Source organism: Erinaceus europaeus, chromosome 17 (assembly GCF_950295315.1).
Source record: "Erinaceus europaeus chromosome 17, mEriEur2.1, whole genome shotgun sequence".
Lineage (NCBI taxonomy): Eukaryota > Metazoa > Chordata > Mammalia > Eulipotyphla > Erinaceidae > Erinaceus > Erinaceus europaeus.
The window spans coordinates 78743902-78759396 of NC_080178.1; the positions used below are offsets into that span (position 1 = coordinate 78743902).

The 15495-nt window shown below is 51.8% G+C and overlaps 1 protein-coding gene across 1 annotated transcript; it reads right to left on the bottom strand.

The window, feature by feature from the left end:
- Nucleotides 1–9: 9 nt before the first annotated feature.
- LOC132533802 (F-actin-monooxygenase MICAL2-like) lies at nt 10–6767 on the bottom strand (the record flags this gene model as incomplete). The annotated part of the gene is made up of 3 exons (XM_060175824.1): nt 5484–6767; nt 4464–4649; nt 10–1068 (listed from the first exon to the last, which is right to left on the bottom strand). Coding segments are annotated over exons 1-3 (1443 nt in total), but the record flags the coding sequence as incomplete, so codon positions are not given.
- Between the last annotated feature and the right edge of the window lie 8728 nt (nt 6768–15495).

Sequence of the window (15495 nt, forward strand, 5' to 3'; positions counted from 1 at the left end):
CTGAGGTCTGTCTTTGTGTTCCAAGGAGGAAAGGAGCGGGACCCTTTTCTTGGGAGCCCTGGAAACCTCTGACACCGTCTCTTGCAGACTCACTTTCTCCAGGAGTGTGGGGACGTCCATCATCCTGCTGCTGTTGCTGGCTGGGGGCATCTTGGAGGACTTGTTGGGCAGGCTGTGGGTGCGGAGACCAGCATCACACGGGCTCGGGTTCGAGGACTGGGTAGCCCTGGTAACACCCCTGGAGAGGAAGGCTGAGGCCCGGCTGGCTGCGTCTTTCCAGGGGGCGTGAGGATCCCAGTCTTTACTGGAGCTGCTGCTTCGAAGGCTGAATGAGCGTGTGGGTGCCTTCTTCCCCCTGCCCTCGGAGCTGAAGAAGGACTTCTTGAAGACATTTGCTAAGAGCCGCAGGGGAGACTTGGGTGGAGCCCCACTGCTGCACTCCCCTGGGCCGGGTTCCCCAGGGGTCCTTGTTTTCTCCTGGGGGGCATCTCTCTGTGCTGGTGATGTCGGAGGAATCTGCAGGGGCCCAGGTCTCTGCGTGCGGCCTCCTCCTCCTCCTCTCCCTCCTCTGCCAGGCTCCCCACCTTTCCCCAAGGGCGCCGACTGTTCAGCGGCAGGGTCATTCCAATCCAGCAGACTGGCCTTCACCTCTGGAGTGAGTTCTAATTTCTTTAAACCCATCTTCTTGCCCTGTGCTGGTGCCACTCCACCTCCTCCTCTCCTAAACCCAGGGCTCCGTTCTCCTGCACCCTGTGCCTCGTGGGTCCTGGGAGACAGCTCTGGGCCTGGCAAGCACCTGTCCGCTGCAGTGGGCCGTGAGGCTCTGTGGATACTCTGGGAACACCCCGGAGAGGCCTGTGCTTCCTGACTCCCAGGAGAAGCCACCTCCATGGGGCCGGGCGGCCTGGGCCCTGCTGGGCTATCGCACTCAGGATCCATGGAGCAGAGTGCTAGCTCCTCCAGCACTCGGCCATGGGGTAGGTACCAGGGTACTTCCCTGGGCACCCCCTGGGCTCCGGCCTGCCTCTGACAGGTAGGAATGGCAGGACTGAAATGACCTCTTGAGTCCTGTGAGGGAAGGAGAGAAGCTGTTAGTCAGTGGGCACAGAAGGACCGTGGTTTAGAAATCCTCAGTGTTTTTATGGGGTAAGAAAACTCAGTGCACAGACCCCTCCTCATTTCTTCAGAGCTCAGGTGCCACCCCCCCAAAAAAAGACCAGAAGGTGGTACACACATCACAGTACACAAGGACCCAGGTTCAAGCCCCTGGTCCCCACCCGCAGGGGGAAAGCTTCATGAGTGGTGAAGCAGGGCTGCAGGTGTTTCTCTGGCTCTCTCCCTCTCTATCTCTCCCTTCCCTCTCAATTTCTCTCTCCATCAGTAATAAATCAATGAATTGTTAAAAAATATCGAGCCTCTATGATTTCAAAGGGTTGCTCTTCCACACAGAACTTGGTGGGTGTGATGTGATTGTAATCTAGACATTTTAATCTTACATTCTTGTAACAAACTATTAATACAAAATAATTTTTAAAAAGTTCCATCAGGGAGTTGGGTGGTAGCACAGCGGGTTAAGTGCAGGTGGTGCAAAGCACAAGACCAGCATAAGGATCCCAGTTCGAGCCCCCGGCTCCCCACCTGCAGGGGAGTCGCTTCACAGGCGGTGAAGCAGGTCTGCAGGTGTCTGTCTTTCTCTCCCTGTCTCTGTCTTCCCCTCCTCTCTGTCCTATCCAACAATGACATCAATAAGAACAATAATAACTAGAACAATAAAACAACAAGGGCAACAAAAGGGAATAAATAAATAATTAATTTTAAAAAATCCATCAATACCTAGGCACATTCCCAAACGACATGAAATTACTAATTCAAAGGGACATATACATACTCCTGTGTTCATAGCTGCATGATTCACATTAGCCAAAATACAGAGATGACCTAAATGTTCTTCAATAGATGACTGTATTCAATGGAATATCACTCTACAAATAAAAATGATGATACTGTGTCCTTTAGGACAAAGTGGATGGAACTGGAGGTGGTTACACTCAGTGAAGGAAGGAAGGAGGTGAAAGATACCTACTGGATGGTTTTGCTCATGTGGAATATAGAGAATTGAAACACGAGAAACGGCAAGAGAGAAAAAAGCAGCCGAATGGAGAAGTGTCTCTAAGATTGTGTGACTACTGTGGCAGCTGTGGGGCTGTGATGTGAAACTGCACCTCTGTGATCCTGTCAATCACAATCAGCCAATACTTTTCTTTTTTAAATCAAAAGGCAGCTCTTCACTCAAAGTGGCTGTCTTGGGACCTGCTGGAGCCCAGCTCTGCACAAACGAACAGCTTCTCTAAAATCCTGAGTTGGATGTGCGGGAAGACAGAAGGGTCGGTGACAGTAGGGCTCATCCAGAAATGCTGGGTGACAGGCAGACAGGGAGGAAAGACCCCTGTGACTGGCTCAGCATGGCCACTGCAGAAACACTCTTTTTTTTTCTTTTTTATTTCTTTATTTCCTTTTGTTGCCCTTGTTGTTTTATTGTTGGAGTTATTATTGATGGTGTTGTTGGATAGGATGGAGAGAAATGGAGAGAGGAGTGGAAGACAGAGAGGGAGAGAAAGACAGACACCTGCAGACCTGCTTCACTGCTATTGAAGGGATCCCCTACAGGTGGGAGCCAGGGTCTCAAACCCGGATCTTTATGCCAGTCCTTGCACTTTGCATCATGTGCGCTTAACTTGGTGTGCTACCACCCAACCCCCCAATTCATTCATTTTTTAAAAAATATGTATTTATTCATTTTCCCTTTTTGTTGCCCTTGTTTTATTGTTGCAGTTATTATTGTTGTTATTGATGTCACTGTTGGATAGGACAGAGAGAAATGGAGAGAGGAGGGGAAGACAGAGAGGGGGAGAGAAAGACAGACACCTGCAGACCTGCTTCATCGCCTGTGAAGCGACTCCCCTGCAGGTGGGGAGCCGGGGGCTCGAACTGGGATCCTTACACCAGTCCTTGCGCTTCGTGCCATGTGTGCTTAACCCGCTGCGCTACCGCCCGACTCCCTGCAGAAACATTCTACCCGTCAGTTACACCATCAGCAAACAACCAGAAATCCACGGTTTCTTCCTCGCAGGCTCTTCAGGCAGACAGGCAGTGACCGGATGGGCTGGAGCTGCCCTGGCAGAGCAATGCCCTTCAGCACCTCCCAGTGACCTTTTTACACCCGCCCCAGGTCTTACTTCACTGCGAACGTGGCCGTTTCTCACAGGAACGTGACCCTCAGCAGAGAAGCACAGGGCAGGTGCCCTAAAGGAGCCTCTGTGCCCTCGGGGCGAGGGCATGCGCCTGGATTCTGTGTTCCACCTCCTACAGCCTCCAACAAGGTCTGACAGGCAGCAGGGGCTTGGTACCCTCTCCCAGAAGCACAGCGTAGCCCACCTGCCTGTATTTACTGACTTATTATTCACTGCCGCCAGAGTTATCACTGCAGTCCAGTGTCATCACTCCTCACAGCCATTTTGGGGGGTTATTTTCCTTTAGATAGAGGATGAGAGATCAAAATAGAGAAGGGCAGAGAGACAGAGAGAAGAGAGACACCCGCAGCACTGGGCCACTGCTTGTGAAGCTGCCTTCCTGCAGGTGGGGACCGGGTGCTTAAACCTGCATTTCTTACTGATGCTATTTCCTTCCTTCCTTCCTTCCTTCCTTCCTTCCTTCCTTCCTTCCTTCCTTCCTTCCTTCTTACCTTCTTTCTTTCTTTTTCCTTTTGAATTACCACCAAGGTTATCACTGGGGTTTGGTGTCTGCATGAAAAATCTGCTGCTCACAGTGGCCATATTTACTTCTCTCTCTTTCCTTCCTTCCTTCCTTCCTTCCTTCCTTCCTTCCTTCCTTCCTTCCTTCCTTCCTTCCTTTCTTCCTCTTTCTTTCTTTTATTAGACAGGGAAGAGAGAAATTGAGAGAGGAGGGGATACAGAGAGGGAGAAAGACACCTGCAGACACCTGCTTCACTGCTTGTGAAGCTTCCCCTGTGGAGGCGGAGAGCAGGAGCTCAAACCCAGGTCACTGGCACACAGTGACATGCGGACTCAGTTGGCTGTGCCGCCACCCAGTCCCCAAGGATGCCATTTTCTATGGAAGGGGGATATTGCTTACGAGGTTCTCAGACGCTTCCGGAGCTCAGAACCCTTAGCTGTGCACCTACGTGCTCTGCCTGTGAGCTTCACAACACTCCCCGTGGGGCTCCCAAGGGCAGAGTGTCAGCCCTAGCATCTGCGCCCCATAGCCTGCCCTGAGGCCCTGCCCCAGAAGCCCTGTGTGCAGGCACATGGCTGTCCCCTTCCAGGTGACCAGGGCTCTTCACTTGGGAGATGGCCTGCGAGTTCTCAGAGTGCAGGCTTAGATGGGGAAGCGAGGGAGGACAGCTCTTCTTCCTGACACACACACAACCTCCCAGAGGCACTTACCTGAGGCTGAGAGGAAACATCCGGTATGTCATCTAGGACGGTGACTGAGGAGGATGGAGACGATGAGAGAGAAGATGCCGAGGAAGGAGGAGGAGAGGTTTCCCTCGGAGGCCACATCATTCTCCTGTGGTTCTCTGATGTCAGGTCTACCAAGGAAGGAACACGTCCGCCGTCACAGAAGTGCCACTACCCGATGGCATCATGAAAAAAGATAGTTGTAAATGAGCTCCATCTCTATAAGTAGAGTCGGAGGGAGGAACATTGAGAGCCTGAGTCGGAGGCCTCACTGCCCACAGTTTGGAACTGGGAGGTTCCAGCAGAGAAAGGAGGTCCCAGGAGGGAAGATCCAAGAACCACTGTGTTTCAAGCTTACTTGAGAACGTTCCCGAGAGATACTCTATCAGTTTTCCAGGGTGTTTCTTACAAGCAGTTCCCTCTCTCTCTCTCTCTCTCTCTCTCTCTCCCCTGGTTCTCTAAAGCCATTGGGACTGGAGGCTGGGTCTGTGTTAAATCAATCACCTGCATCCTCTTCCCAGAAGATGTCAGACGTTAGCTGCCAGCACCAATGGCTACCTTCTCATATGGCTGTCCCTTTCAGAGAATTTCAGGGGACACACAAGAGGGAGGTGACACTGGGTGTCAAGTCACCGGCAGTGGATGGCCTGGGTTTCCGGCCAAGCTCCTGTTGGTCAGGGGACAGTCAGGATGAGGGGCTCGTGGGCAGTAACAGGAGAGAGGTGGGTGGTGGAGTCCTAAGAGCCTGACCCTGAGCCGGGAGAGCCGCAGCCAGGGAGTCTCAGCACCACAGAATCCTGCCGCAGTAGCTCAGGGCACTGATCTGGGGCTCCTGTCCTCTAATTTGATGCTTCCATGAGTGTTTGTGGACACATGCATTAACTCCAGTCACCACAAATCTGAAAACTCCAGCATTTGGTTTCCACAGTGAACTGTCTCAGGTAATTTGTCCTTCATGGATTCAGAAAAAGAAGGAGGAGGAGGAGGAGGAGGAAGAGGAGAAGGAGAAGGAGAAGGAGAAGGAGGAGAAGAAGGAGGAGAAGAAGGAGGAGAAGAAGGAGGAGAAGAAGGAGAAGGAGAAGGAGGAGAAGAAGAAGGAGGAGAAGAAGGAGGAGAAGGAGAAGAAGGAGAAGGAGAAGAAGGAGGAGAATGAGGAGGAGGAGGAAGAACGAAAGAAAAGAAAAGAAAAAAGAAACATACCATTCTCCCTTTCTGGTCCAGCCATCAGTGTCTGACCTTACAGCCTAGTGAGCAGCCCCTTGAGGCCTTACCCGCATAAAATGGACCACCAAAGGCGGGGATGTAGCATAGTGGTTATGCAAACAGACTCTCCTGCCTGAGGCTGCTAGGTCCCAGGTTCATTTCTCCTGCACGACAATAAGCCAGAACTGAGCAGGGCTCTGGTACAACAAAACAAAAAAGGAAAAATAAAAAATCTTTACAAATAAACAAATAGGGAGTGGGGCTTCAGCGCAGCAGGTTAAGCACCAGGACCGGTGTAAGGATCCTGGTTCGAGCCCCGGCTCCCCACGAGCAAGGGAGTCACTTCACAGGCGGTGAAGCAGGTCTTTCTCTCTCGCTGTCTGTCTTCCCCTCCTCTCTCCATTTCTCTCTGTCCTATCCAACAATGATGACACCAACAACAATAATGACTACAACAATAAAAAACAACAAGGGCAACAAAAGGGAAAATAAATAAATATAAAAAAATAAATAAACAAATAAAGGACCACCACTGCAGACCACGTTTCCATCTTCCTGCCGTCCTGCTGCCAGCTGCCAGGCTCTGCACCTCCCCCCTCACTCGGCACACTTCCTGACCGCTTTTTTGGGGTGTGAGCCTTCTCCTTCCCAGACTGACACAGGCCTGCCTGCGGAGACACACTGTTCTACCCTACCCCACTCCCCATTTGCACTGGGGACTTGTCAGAATTCTGTAGCTTGTCCCACACATGTGTCAAAGCCTGTGCCCCAGGCCCGGGCTCTGAATGGTAAGCTGTCTCAGGGTGCCCCCACCCCACCCCACCCCACGCATACACCGGAAAGCTTCAGGGGAAGAGGAGGACTAGGGAACAGATAGGAAGGTGGGCAGGAAAGGCCGCTCTGTAGGGCAAGGCCACCAGTGCCAGGAGCCATGGCGGGGGAGGCGGCCGGCCAGCTTGCCTGTTACGTGAACCCCCATCTCAGCCCACAGTGAGATGGTTCGAGCCTAAAAAGGCAAAAGCTGTGAGTCAGCCGCTGCCTTGCTTCCTGTCCTCCTCCTGCCAAATTCCTGCCAGATTCCTTCTCCTCCTCTTCCTCGCCCCCTCATTCTCCTCTCTCTGACACCACATGGCCCAAACGCCTCATCTCGCCTCCAAGTCCCCTCTGCTCAGCAGACAGCCTTTTTGTTCTCCTAGCCGCTCCCAGGGAACCTTGGGACACAAGGCTGGAGGCATCCTGATAACTAAGGCAGACAGAGGACCCCTGGCGTCTCCATCCTCTGACCCCCACCCCATAATGCTTTGAGGCAGGGACTTTGAGATCCAAGGTGGGTGGGGAAGCTTGAGTAGATGAGGAGACAAAGCCCCCCACTGCTGGAGTCTGGCAGGACAAAAGGACACAGGAAATCTCACTTGCTGCAAGTGGCTGCTATTTGGGGGGGGGTTCCCTCACAAGATGACAGAGGGGAGCCCGAAACCTCATTCCTTCACCCCACACCAGCTGCCTGACCCTACGTCAATGACCTAACCCCGCAGCTCGCTCATTTGACAAGTCAACTGCTGCTTCAGGGGCAGCTGAAAAGAGGTGCTCAGTGCAGGAGGCAAAAGGCACAGGGACAGCTCCCGCTGCCCTTGCACTGGGGACTGCAGGCCAGAAGCAGTCTTCATGGGGGCCGAGACTGGACAGAGGAGAAGGCGCTCTGGGCACGTTCTACTCCCTTCCGTGGGACCAGATTGAACTGCTGAGCTTCTTCTTGGGTGACAGGAAAAAGTGACCACCCAGATGGCTCTGGTGGCTGGCAGTTCTGGGGGGGGGTGTTCACAGAGACTGGGATTCCCAGGACTTGGAGTTCAGGCAAAGCCTCCAGACCTCCTGAAGTCTTGGAGCGCCCTCTAGTGGTGACAGGCTGTCTTGTCAGGGCTCCAGTAGTTTCTGCCCCTCGGGCCTCCTGTTAGTCCCCCAGGATCTTTTACTTATTAGCTTAGACCTCCCACCTTCTGCGTCCCACAAGGACCCTGGGGCCGTGCTCCCAGAGGGATAAAGAATAGGAAAGCTATTAGGGGAGGGGATGGGATATGGAGAACTGGTGGTGGGAACTGTGTAGAATTGTACCCCTCTTATCCTATGGTTTTGTCAGTGTTTCCTTTTTATAAATAAAAATTTAAAAAAAAAATTCTTAGGCTGGGAGTATGGATCCACCAGCCAATGCCCATGTTCAGCGGGGAAGCAATGACAGAAGCCAGACCTTCCACCTTCTGCATCCCACAATGACCCTGCGTCCACACTACCAGAGGGATAAAGAATAGGGAAGCTATCAGGGGAGGGGATGGGATACGGAGTTCTGGTGGTGGGAACTGTGTAGAATTGTACCCCTCTTATCCTATAGTCTTGTCAATATTTCCATTTTATGAATAATTAAAAAAATCCTTAAAAAATCATTTAGCAAGTGAGGACTGGGCCTCTGGTTCGGTTCCACACAAGTAAGGCACGAAGCCCACAGAAGTGATCTGAACTCACCATCAGAACCACTTGAGAACTAAGTCCCGATACTTATGGGGAAACCAAACGGGGGTGGCTCTGTGCCCGTCCCAGAAACCACGTGGCTGGTTATCACTCCATCTCTTCTGAGCTTTGGCCAGTGGGAGAGCTCCCCCACCCCCGCCCCAGACTCTGTTCTTACCCCAGACCGGAACTCCTTGAGGGGGTGGCCGTGGTGGTACTCTGTTGACCGTAAGCCCTGGGAGAACCCTGCACCCCTGGGCACCCACAGAGAAGCAGGACTCCCATGTCCTGGCTTTCTTAAAAGTTCATCCCCACCCAGCCCCCTTGTCCTCTCTTTCCCCAGGGCTGGGAATCTTTTAAGAGTCACTTCAGGTTGTCCCCAGGGCTGCAGCCCTGCTCCAGCTTCAGAGGGGCCCATTGTCCCAGCCTGACCTGAGAGGAGGAGTGGGGGCTGCCAGGAGGGTGACTCACTGTCTGGGAGTCAGCGCTGACTCAGAAGGAAAGAGTCAAGCAGCACAGTACCCTTCCAACTGCACAGCAGCGTCTCCGCCTCTTTGCAACGAAATCTGCTGTTTAACCCAAAGCCCCCCTCCCCGACAGCGAGGCCCAGAGGGGCCTGAGGACTCAGAAGGCCGAGGCAGACATGGGATAAAGAGTCCTGGGAAGGGAACTTCCTGTTGGGAAAGCCCGGCAACCTTGGGATGTGACCGGTTGTGTCTGTGGTCACTGTGGTGTTGCTACCCGCCACAGGCCCTGGCCCTCACCCTGACCTGGGCTTCCCGGGATGTGGAGAGCATGCTGGGTAAAAGCAGCGGCAGCGTGCTCACCTGTCCAGAGCTCTGCCCCACTAGGGAAAGACAGAAACAGGCCATGGGGATGGAGCCACCTGCCAGCACCCATGTTCAGAGGAGAAGCAATTACAGAAGCCAGACTTGCCACCCTGTGCACGCCCAAAAGAATCTGGATCCATACTCCCCATGGGAGAGAAATGATAGGGGGAAGATGATCAGAGGGCTCTGGACTTCAGCTCCATCAGGACCCGGGGAGAGAAGAGGAAAAAAGGGAGGGACGTTTGGATGTATAATAGGTGTAAATGTGACTTGGAAAGAAAGAGAAAATGGGACAAAAAATGGGGGGGGGTTGTATACAAATATAGACAGATAGTTGTAGAAATAATAGTCAACCCATACCTGAGCCTTAGGAGAACTGCTGTAGCTTCCAATGGAGGGGCTGGGACCCAGAACTCCGGTGGGATGGTGGGGAGTTGTACCCCTGTTATCTTGTAATTTTGTAAATCAATATGAAATCACTAATAAATACATTTTTTAAAAAAAGCACCAAGGTGCTGTGCTGTATTTCTGGCTTCACTCATGACTCTGTGAGGTCACTCGGCTGTCTATGTCAATAACATTTGAGAGACATCGATGGTTAAAGTCCCCTCCTGATGCTACTACAAAGCCCTGGAGATCCGTTATTCCAAACTGGGGATGTGAGAGGAGTGCGACCATGTGAAGTTCCTGGTCAAAAGCCATCTCTACTCAGCAGGGGACACAGAAGTAGGCGTGGAGTCCTGCCCTGCCTCTCAAACGCAGGCGACCAGGTCAGGGAAAGACAGGAAAGGAATATGAACAGCTGGCCCTCAAAAATCAACCACAGAGCCCCTGCCCACCTCTGGCCCCACTCCAGAAAGCTCATGACTCACAGGAATGGAATTTTCTTCTCCAGTTCTGGTATTTGCTGGAAGTTGGATGCTGGAAACTGCTGGCCCTCTGCAGAGCTGTGGGGGAAGAGGAGGATGGAGATAGAGCTGTTGAACGCATCACACAGACACCCCTAGGGAACTTTCTCCAGGGGCCCATTTCTCAAAAGTTAATCGACAGGTGATCAGCATGGATGGAGTCCTTGACTTCCTGCAGAGAGCACTTTACATTTTTATTGTATTTTATTTTAGTTAGTTAGTTAGCTAGTTATTTGGTTATTTTTTTGCTCCCAGGGCTATTGCTGGGGCTCAGTGCCTGCATTACGAACCCACTGCTCCTGGTTGCTGTCTCCCCCCCATTGTTGTTTCTGCTGTTGTTGTTTGATAGGACAGAGAGAGCTTGAGAGAGGAGGGGGAGACAGGGGGCGGGGGGAGAGAAAGACAGACACCTGCAGACCTGCTTCACCATTTATTTACAAAGTGACCCTCCTGCAGGTAGGGAGCCGGGAACTCGAACCGGGATCCTTACACACAGTCCTTGCGCTTGACACTATGGGCGCTTAACCCAGTGCTCCACCACCCGGCCCCCCTTATCTTTATTTATTTATTGGCTAGAGACAGCCAGAAATTGAGAGGGAAAGGGAGAGGTAGAAGGGATAAGAGACACCACTTGCAAAGCTTTCCCCCTGCAGGTGGAGATCAGGGGGCTCAAACCTGGGTCCTTGCACACTGTAACCTGTGTGCTCAACCAGGTGCACCACCACCTGGCCCTGAGAACCTTACTGTCCTCACGCCACACACACACACACACACACACTCTCTCTCTCTCTCATTCACCAGCTGTGCATGGAGGATAGGCGCTTGTTTCTTTTGTTAAATATCTGAGCTGATGAGCCATCATTCCAGCTCACCCATCGCTAACAAGCATCTATATGCAACCGTTTGTTTTTTTTAATTTTGCCTCCAGGGTTATCGCTGGGGCTCGGTGCCTGCACTATGAGTCCACTGCTCCTGGAGGCCATTCCCCCCCCCCCATTTTTGTTGCCCTTGTTGTTGTTGTTATTGTTGTTGTTGGATAGGACAGAGAAAAACCAAGAGAGGAGGGGAAGGCAGAGAAGGGGAGAGAAAGACAGACACCTGCAGACCTGCTTCACCGCCTGGGAAGCGACTCCCCTGCAGGTGGGGAGCCGGGGGCTCGAACCGGGATCCTCATGCTTGTATGCACTTCTTTATACGGCTTGTACGTGCCCGGTACACAGGTCTGCTTCTAGCCAAGCAGACATGCATTCATGCCCCATGTCTGCAATAAATGTAAAGCTGCTTTCACATCAGAGGCCTGGAAGCTGCAGGAAGCTCCCCTCTCTCCTCCTTCCCCTCACAGCCTCAGAACAGAACAAACCAGTTTTAATTGAATTTTTTTCAGACTGTCCATTCCCAGAACCCCTCCTCTGGGCCCGTTTCCAATCGAAACACATCTGTAGGACTGTGGACTGCAGTTGGCGACTCTCCACCCACCTGGGCCCTGGGAGTGAGCAGAGCAAATACACATGGCAGACAGGAACCAACGGGTCATGGTCATCTAGGGTGAGAGAGAGAGAGAGAGAGAGAGAGCAGTGGGGTGCAAATGTACCCCAAGTCATGAAAAGCCCTCAAGTTGGACCACAGGTTCCCAATCTCTGTGGTTCTATCAAACAGAGAGAGGTGAGGCGAGAGGACTGAGATTGGTGGGGCCAGGAAGCAGGGCCGCAGAGCTCGCTGGAGTGACGCGGGGGTGTGAGGAGTTGGGGGACGTTTGAATGTGGCCCTCTCTGCACACATAGTCCTGGACCCACTCTCTGTCTGTGCTCAAAGAGGGAGTCTCAGGCAGCAGGCCACACATTGCCAAACCAAGCTGACCTTGTCTCCACCGAAAGGAGAAACTTCTCATGAAACCTACAGGCAAGCCTTAAGGTCGTACCTCTTCCTCCCCAATCTTTCACTTTGTGGAACTTCCTCGAACGGTCTCGAGCTCATGCCAAGTCTCCCACATTCACAGAGGGCGGGAACGGCCTGACCCAGCAGTGTGGAGAGGCACAAGGTGGTACCAGCTTCCTGCTTTTTAGCTTACAGTTTATTTTGATGGATTATTTTGTTTTTACTTGTTTATTTTGGCTAGGAGATATTTGTTTTTCTTATTTTTATTCATCTATTTAATTTTTTATTTTCCTTTTTCAAAGACATAACTTTAGATAGAGACAGAGAAATTCAGAGAGGAGTAGGAGACATAGAGACAGAGAGGAGTAGGAGACATAGAGACAGAGAGGAGTAGGAGACATAGAGACAGAGAGGAGTAGGAGACATAGAGACAGAAATGTAGAGAGAGGAGATGGGTGGTGGTGCACCTGGTAGAGCGCACATGTTACAGTGCGCAAGGACCCAGGTTCAAGCCCCTGGTCCCTGCCTGCAGGGGGAAAGCTTTGCAAGGGGTGAAGCAGGGATGCAGGTGTCTCTGTCTCTGTCCCTCTCTATTAGCCCCTGTGGCTATCTCTATCCAATAAATAAAGATAACAAATTAAGAGAGAGGGAGAGAAGGAGAGAGAGAGAGAGGGAGAGAGGGAGAGAAGGAGAGAGAGGGAGAGAGAGAGAGAGAGGGAGAGAGAGAGAGAGAGAGAGAGAGAGACTTTTAGCCCTGTTTCACCACTCATGAAGCTGTCCCCTGACAGGTGGAGACCAGGGGCTTGAACCCAGGTCCTTGTGCACTGTAGTGTGTGCACTCTACTGGGTGTACCTTAGATAGAAAGTAAATTGTATTCACTGTCAAAAGCAAAACATTAATTCCCCAAATAAAGGGAAAAATAGGAAGTGAGCATGATGGAAGAGACAGGGAGTCTCCGTCAGGAGGGGTGGCCCAGACCAGGATCCCAGCCGTCTACCAACTTGTCTGTGTCCTGAGAAAACCCCACAGCATATTCCTGTGACAGTGGCGTGACTCTCCCTGCAAGACAGGCCCCCGAGTCCTGTCATCAGGAACTGTCTTTGCCTGGAAGCCTAGGCTCTGCTGGAAACCTGGGGTAGGTGGGCTTCCCTGGGGAAAGGCCAGGGGGGCTGGGAACTGAACACGGAGGCCCCCAGAGCCTCGGGAGCAGCTCAGCTCCACCCCAGCCCCTCTGAAGCCTAGAGGGACACTCCAGAGAGCACCACAGCGGCCAAGTAGTCCTGCACCTGTTGCCCACTGGTCTCACCTCTCCACTCTCCCAGCCTTGGGCTGACTTATTACTTTAAAAATATTTAGAGCTTCCCCAGAGCCCTGCCCCACTAGGGAAAGAGAGAGGCAGGCTGGGAGTATGGATCCACCTGCCAACACCCATGTTCAGCAGGGAAGCAATGACAGAAGCCAGAACTTCCACCTTCTGCATCCCACAATGACCCTGGGTCCATGCTCCCAGAGGGATAAAGAATAGGAAAGTTATCAGGGGAGGGGATGGGATACGGAGCTTTGGTGGTGGGAATTGTACCCCTCTTATCCTATGGGTTTATCAGTGTTTCATTTTTATAAATAAATAAATAAGAATAGGAAATCTATCATGCGAGGGGATATGGAGCTCTGGTGGTGAGAATTGTACACCTCTTATCCTATGGTCTTGTCAGTGTTTCCATTTTATAAATAAATTTAAAAATGTATTTATTTTGTTTTATTTGATAGCACAGAGAGAAACTGATAGGAAGAGGGGCTAGAAAGGAGAGAGAGAGGGGGTCGGGAGGTGGCACAGTGGGTTAAGCGCATGTGACGCAAAGCGCAAGGACTGGCGTGAGGATCCTGGTTCGAGCCCCCGGCTCCCCACCTGCAGGGGAGTCACTTCACAGGCGGTGAAGCAGGTCTGCAGGTGTCTGTCTTTCTCTCCCCCTCTCTGTCTTCCCCTCTTCTCTCCATTTCTCTCTGTCCTGTCCAACAATGAACAACACCAACAATGGCAATAATAATAACCACAGCGAGGCTACAACAACAAGGGCAACAAAAAGGGGAAAAAAAAATGGCCTCCAGGAGCAGTGGATTCATGGTGCAGGCACTGAGCCCAGCAATCACCCTGGTGGAAAAAAAAAAAAAGAAAGGAGGGAGAGAGAGGAGAGAGAATACACATGTGCAAAGCAAGTGGGAGGGCTGGAGAGACGGCGTCAGAGTTATGCAACGAGGTCTGCCTGCCTGAGGCATAGGCCCTGTGCCACGATGAGCCAGAGCCCCAGTGAAAGACAGTTGCGGGGGCTGGGCCTGTGGCTGTGGCGCACCCAGTTAAGTGCACCTATCACCAAGCACAAGGCTCAGGGTTTGAGTCCCCGGCTCCACCTGCAGGGGGTCCGCTTCACGAGTGGTGTCTGTCTTTCTCTGCCTCTCTCTATATCCCCCCCAATTTCTCTCTGTCCTGCCTAATAATAGCCACCAGTAGTGCCCACACCGAGCTCCAACAATAACCCTGATGGAAAAATGTATATTCTGGGCATCTGTTGCCCAGTCGTCATTCTAACCGATTTTCAATGCAGAGTTCAGGTGACCCCAGGTACTTACTCATTACTGTTTAACCACCACCCTCCACCTCCCAGAAATCTCCTTCTTCCCAAACTACAACCGTGTACCCCTCTATAACTTCTATCTCTATAACTTCAACCACTCCGGGTACCTGACGCATCTCTTGCAGTGTGAAGTGTAAATAAATAAAATAATTTTTATTTATTTATTATTGGCTAAAGACAGAGAGAAACTGAGAGGGGAGGGAGACAGAGAGAGGGAGAGAGACAGAGAGACACCTGCAGCCCTGCTTCACCACTTGTGAAGCTTTCCCCCTGCAGGTGGAGCCGCGGACTTGTACCCAAGGCCTTGCACATTGTACTGTGTGCACTTAACCAGGTGCGCCACCGCCTGGCCCCAAGTGTGAAGTCTTTAAGGTTCAGCCACATTGGCCCACATGATAGGACATGCTCCCTTTTCTTTTTCTTTTTTTAAAAAATATATATATATTTAATTTTACTTATTTATTCTGGATAGAGACAGAGAATTTGAGAAGGGAGGGGGATAGAGAAGGAAAGAGACAGAGAGACACCTGCAGACCTGCTTCACCACCTGTGAAGCGACTCCCCTGCAGGTGGGGAGCTGGGAGCTCGAACCAGGATCCTTACGCCGGTCCTTGTGCTTTGCGCCACCTGCACTTAACCCGCTGCGCTACCATCTGACCCTCCTTTTTTTTTTTTTTTTTTGCCTCCAGGGTTATCACTGGGGCTTAGTGCCTGCACTATGAATCCACTGCTCCTGGAGGCTATTTTTTCCATTTTATTGGATAGGACAGAGAAATGGAGAGAGGAGGGGAAGCTAGAGCAGGAGAGAGAAAGACAGACACCTGCAGACCTGCTTCACCGCCTGTGAAGCATCCCCCCCCCCATGAAGGTGGGGGAGGAGGGAACTCGAACCCAGACCCTTGCACGGGTCCTCGCGTTTAAATACTGTGTGCGCTTAACTGGGTACACCGCCACCCAGCCCCCTCTTCTCCCCTTTTTTAACGCTGATGAGTATATACACTATACAGACTGAATTATGGGTGGTTATTCGAGTCATTTTCCTCTTTTGTCAACCATGAATAACGGTGT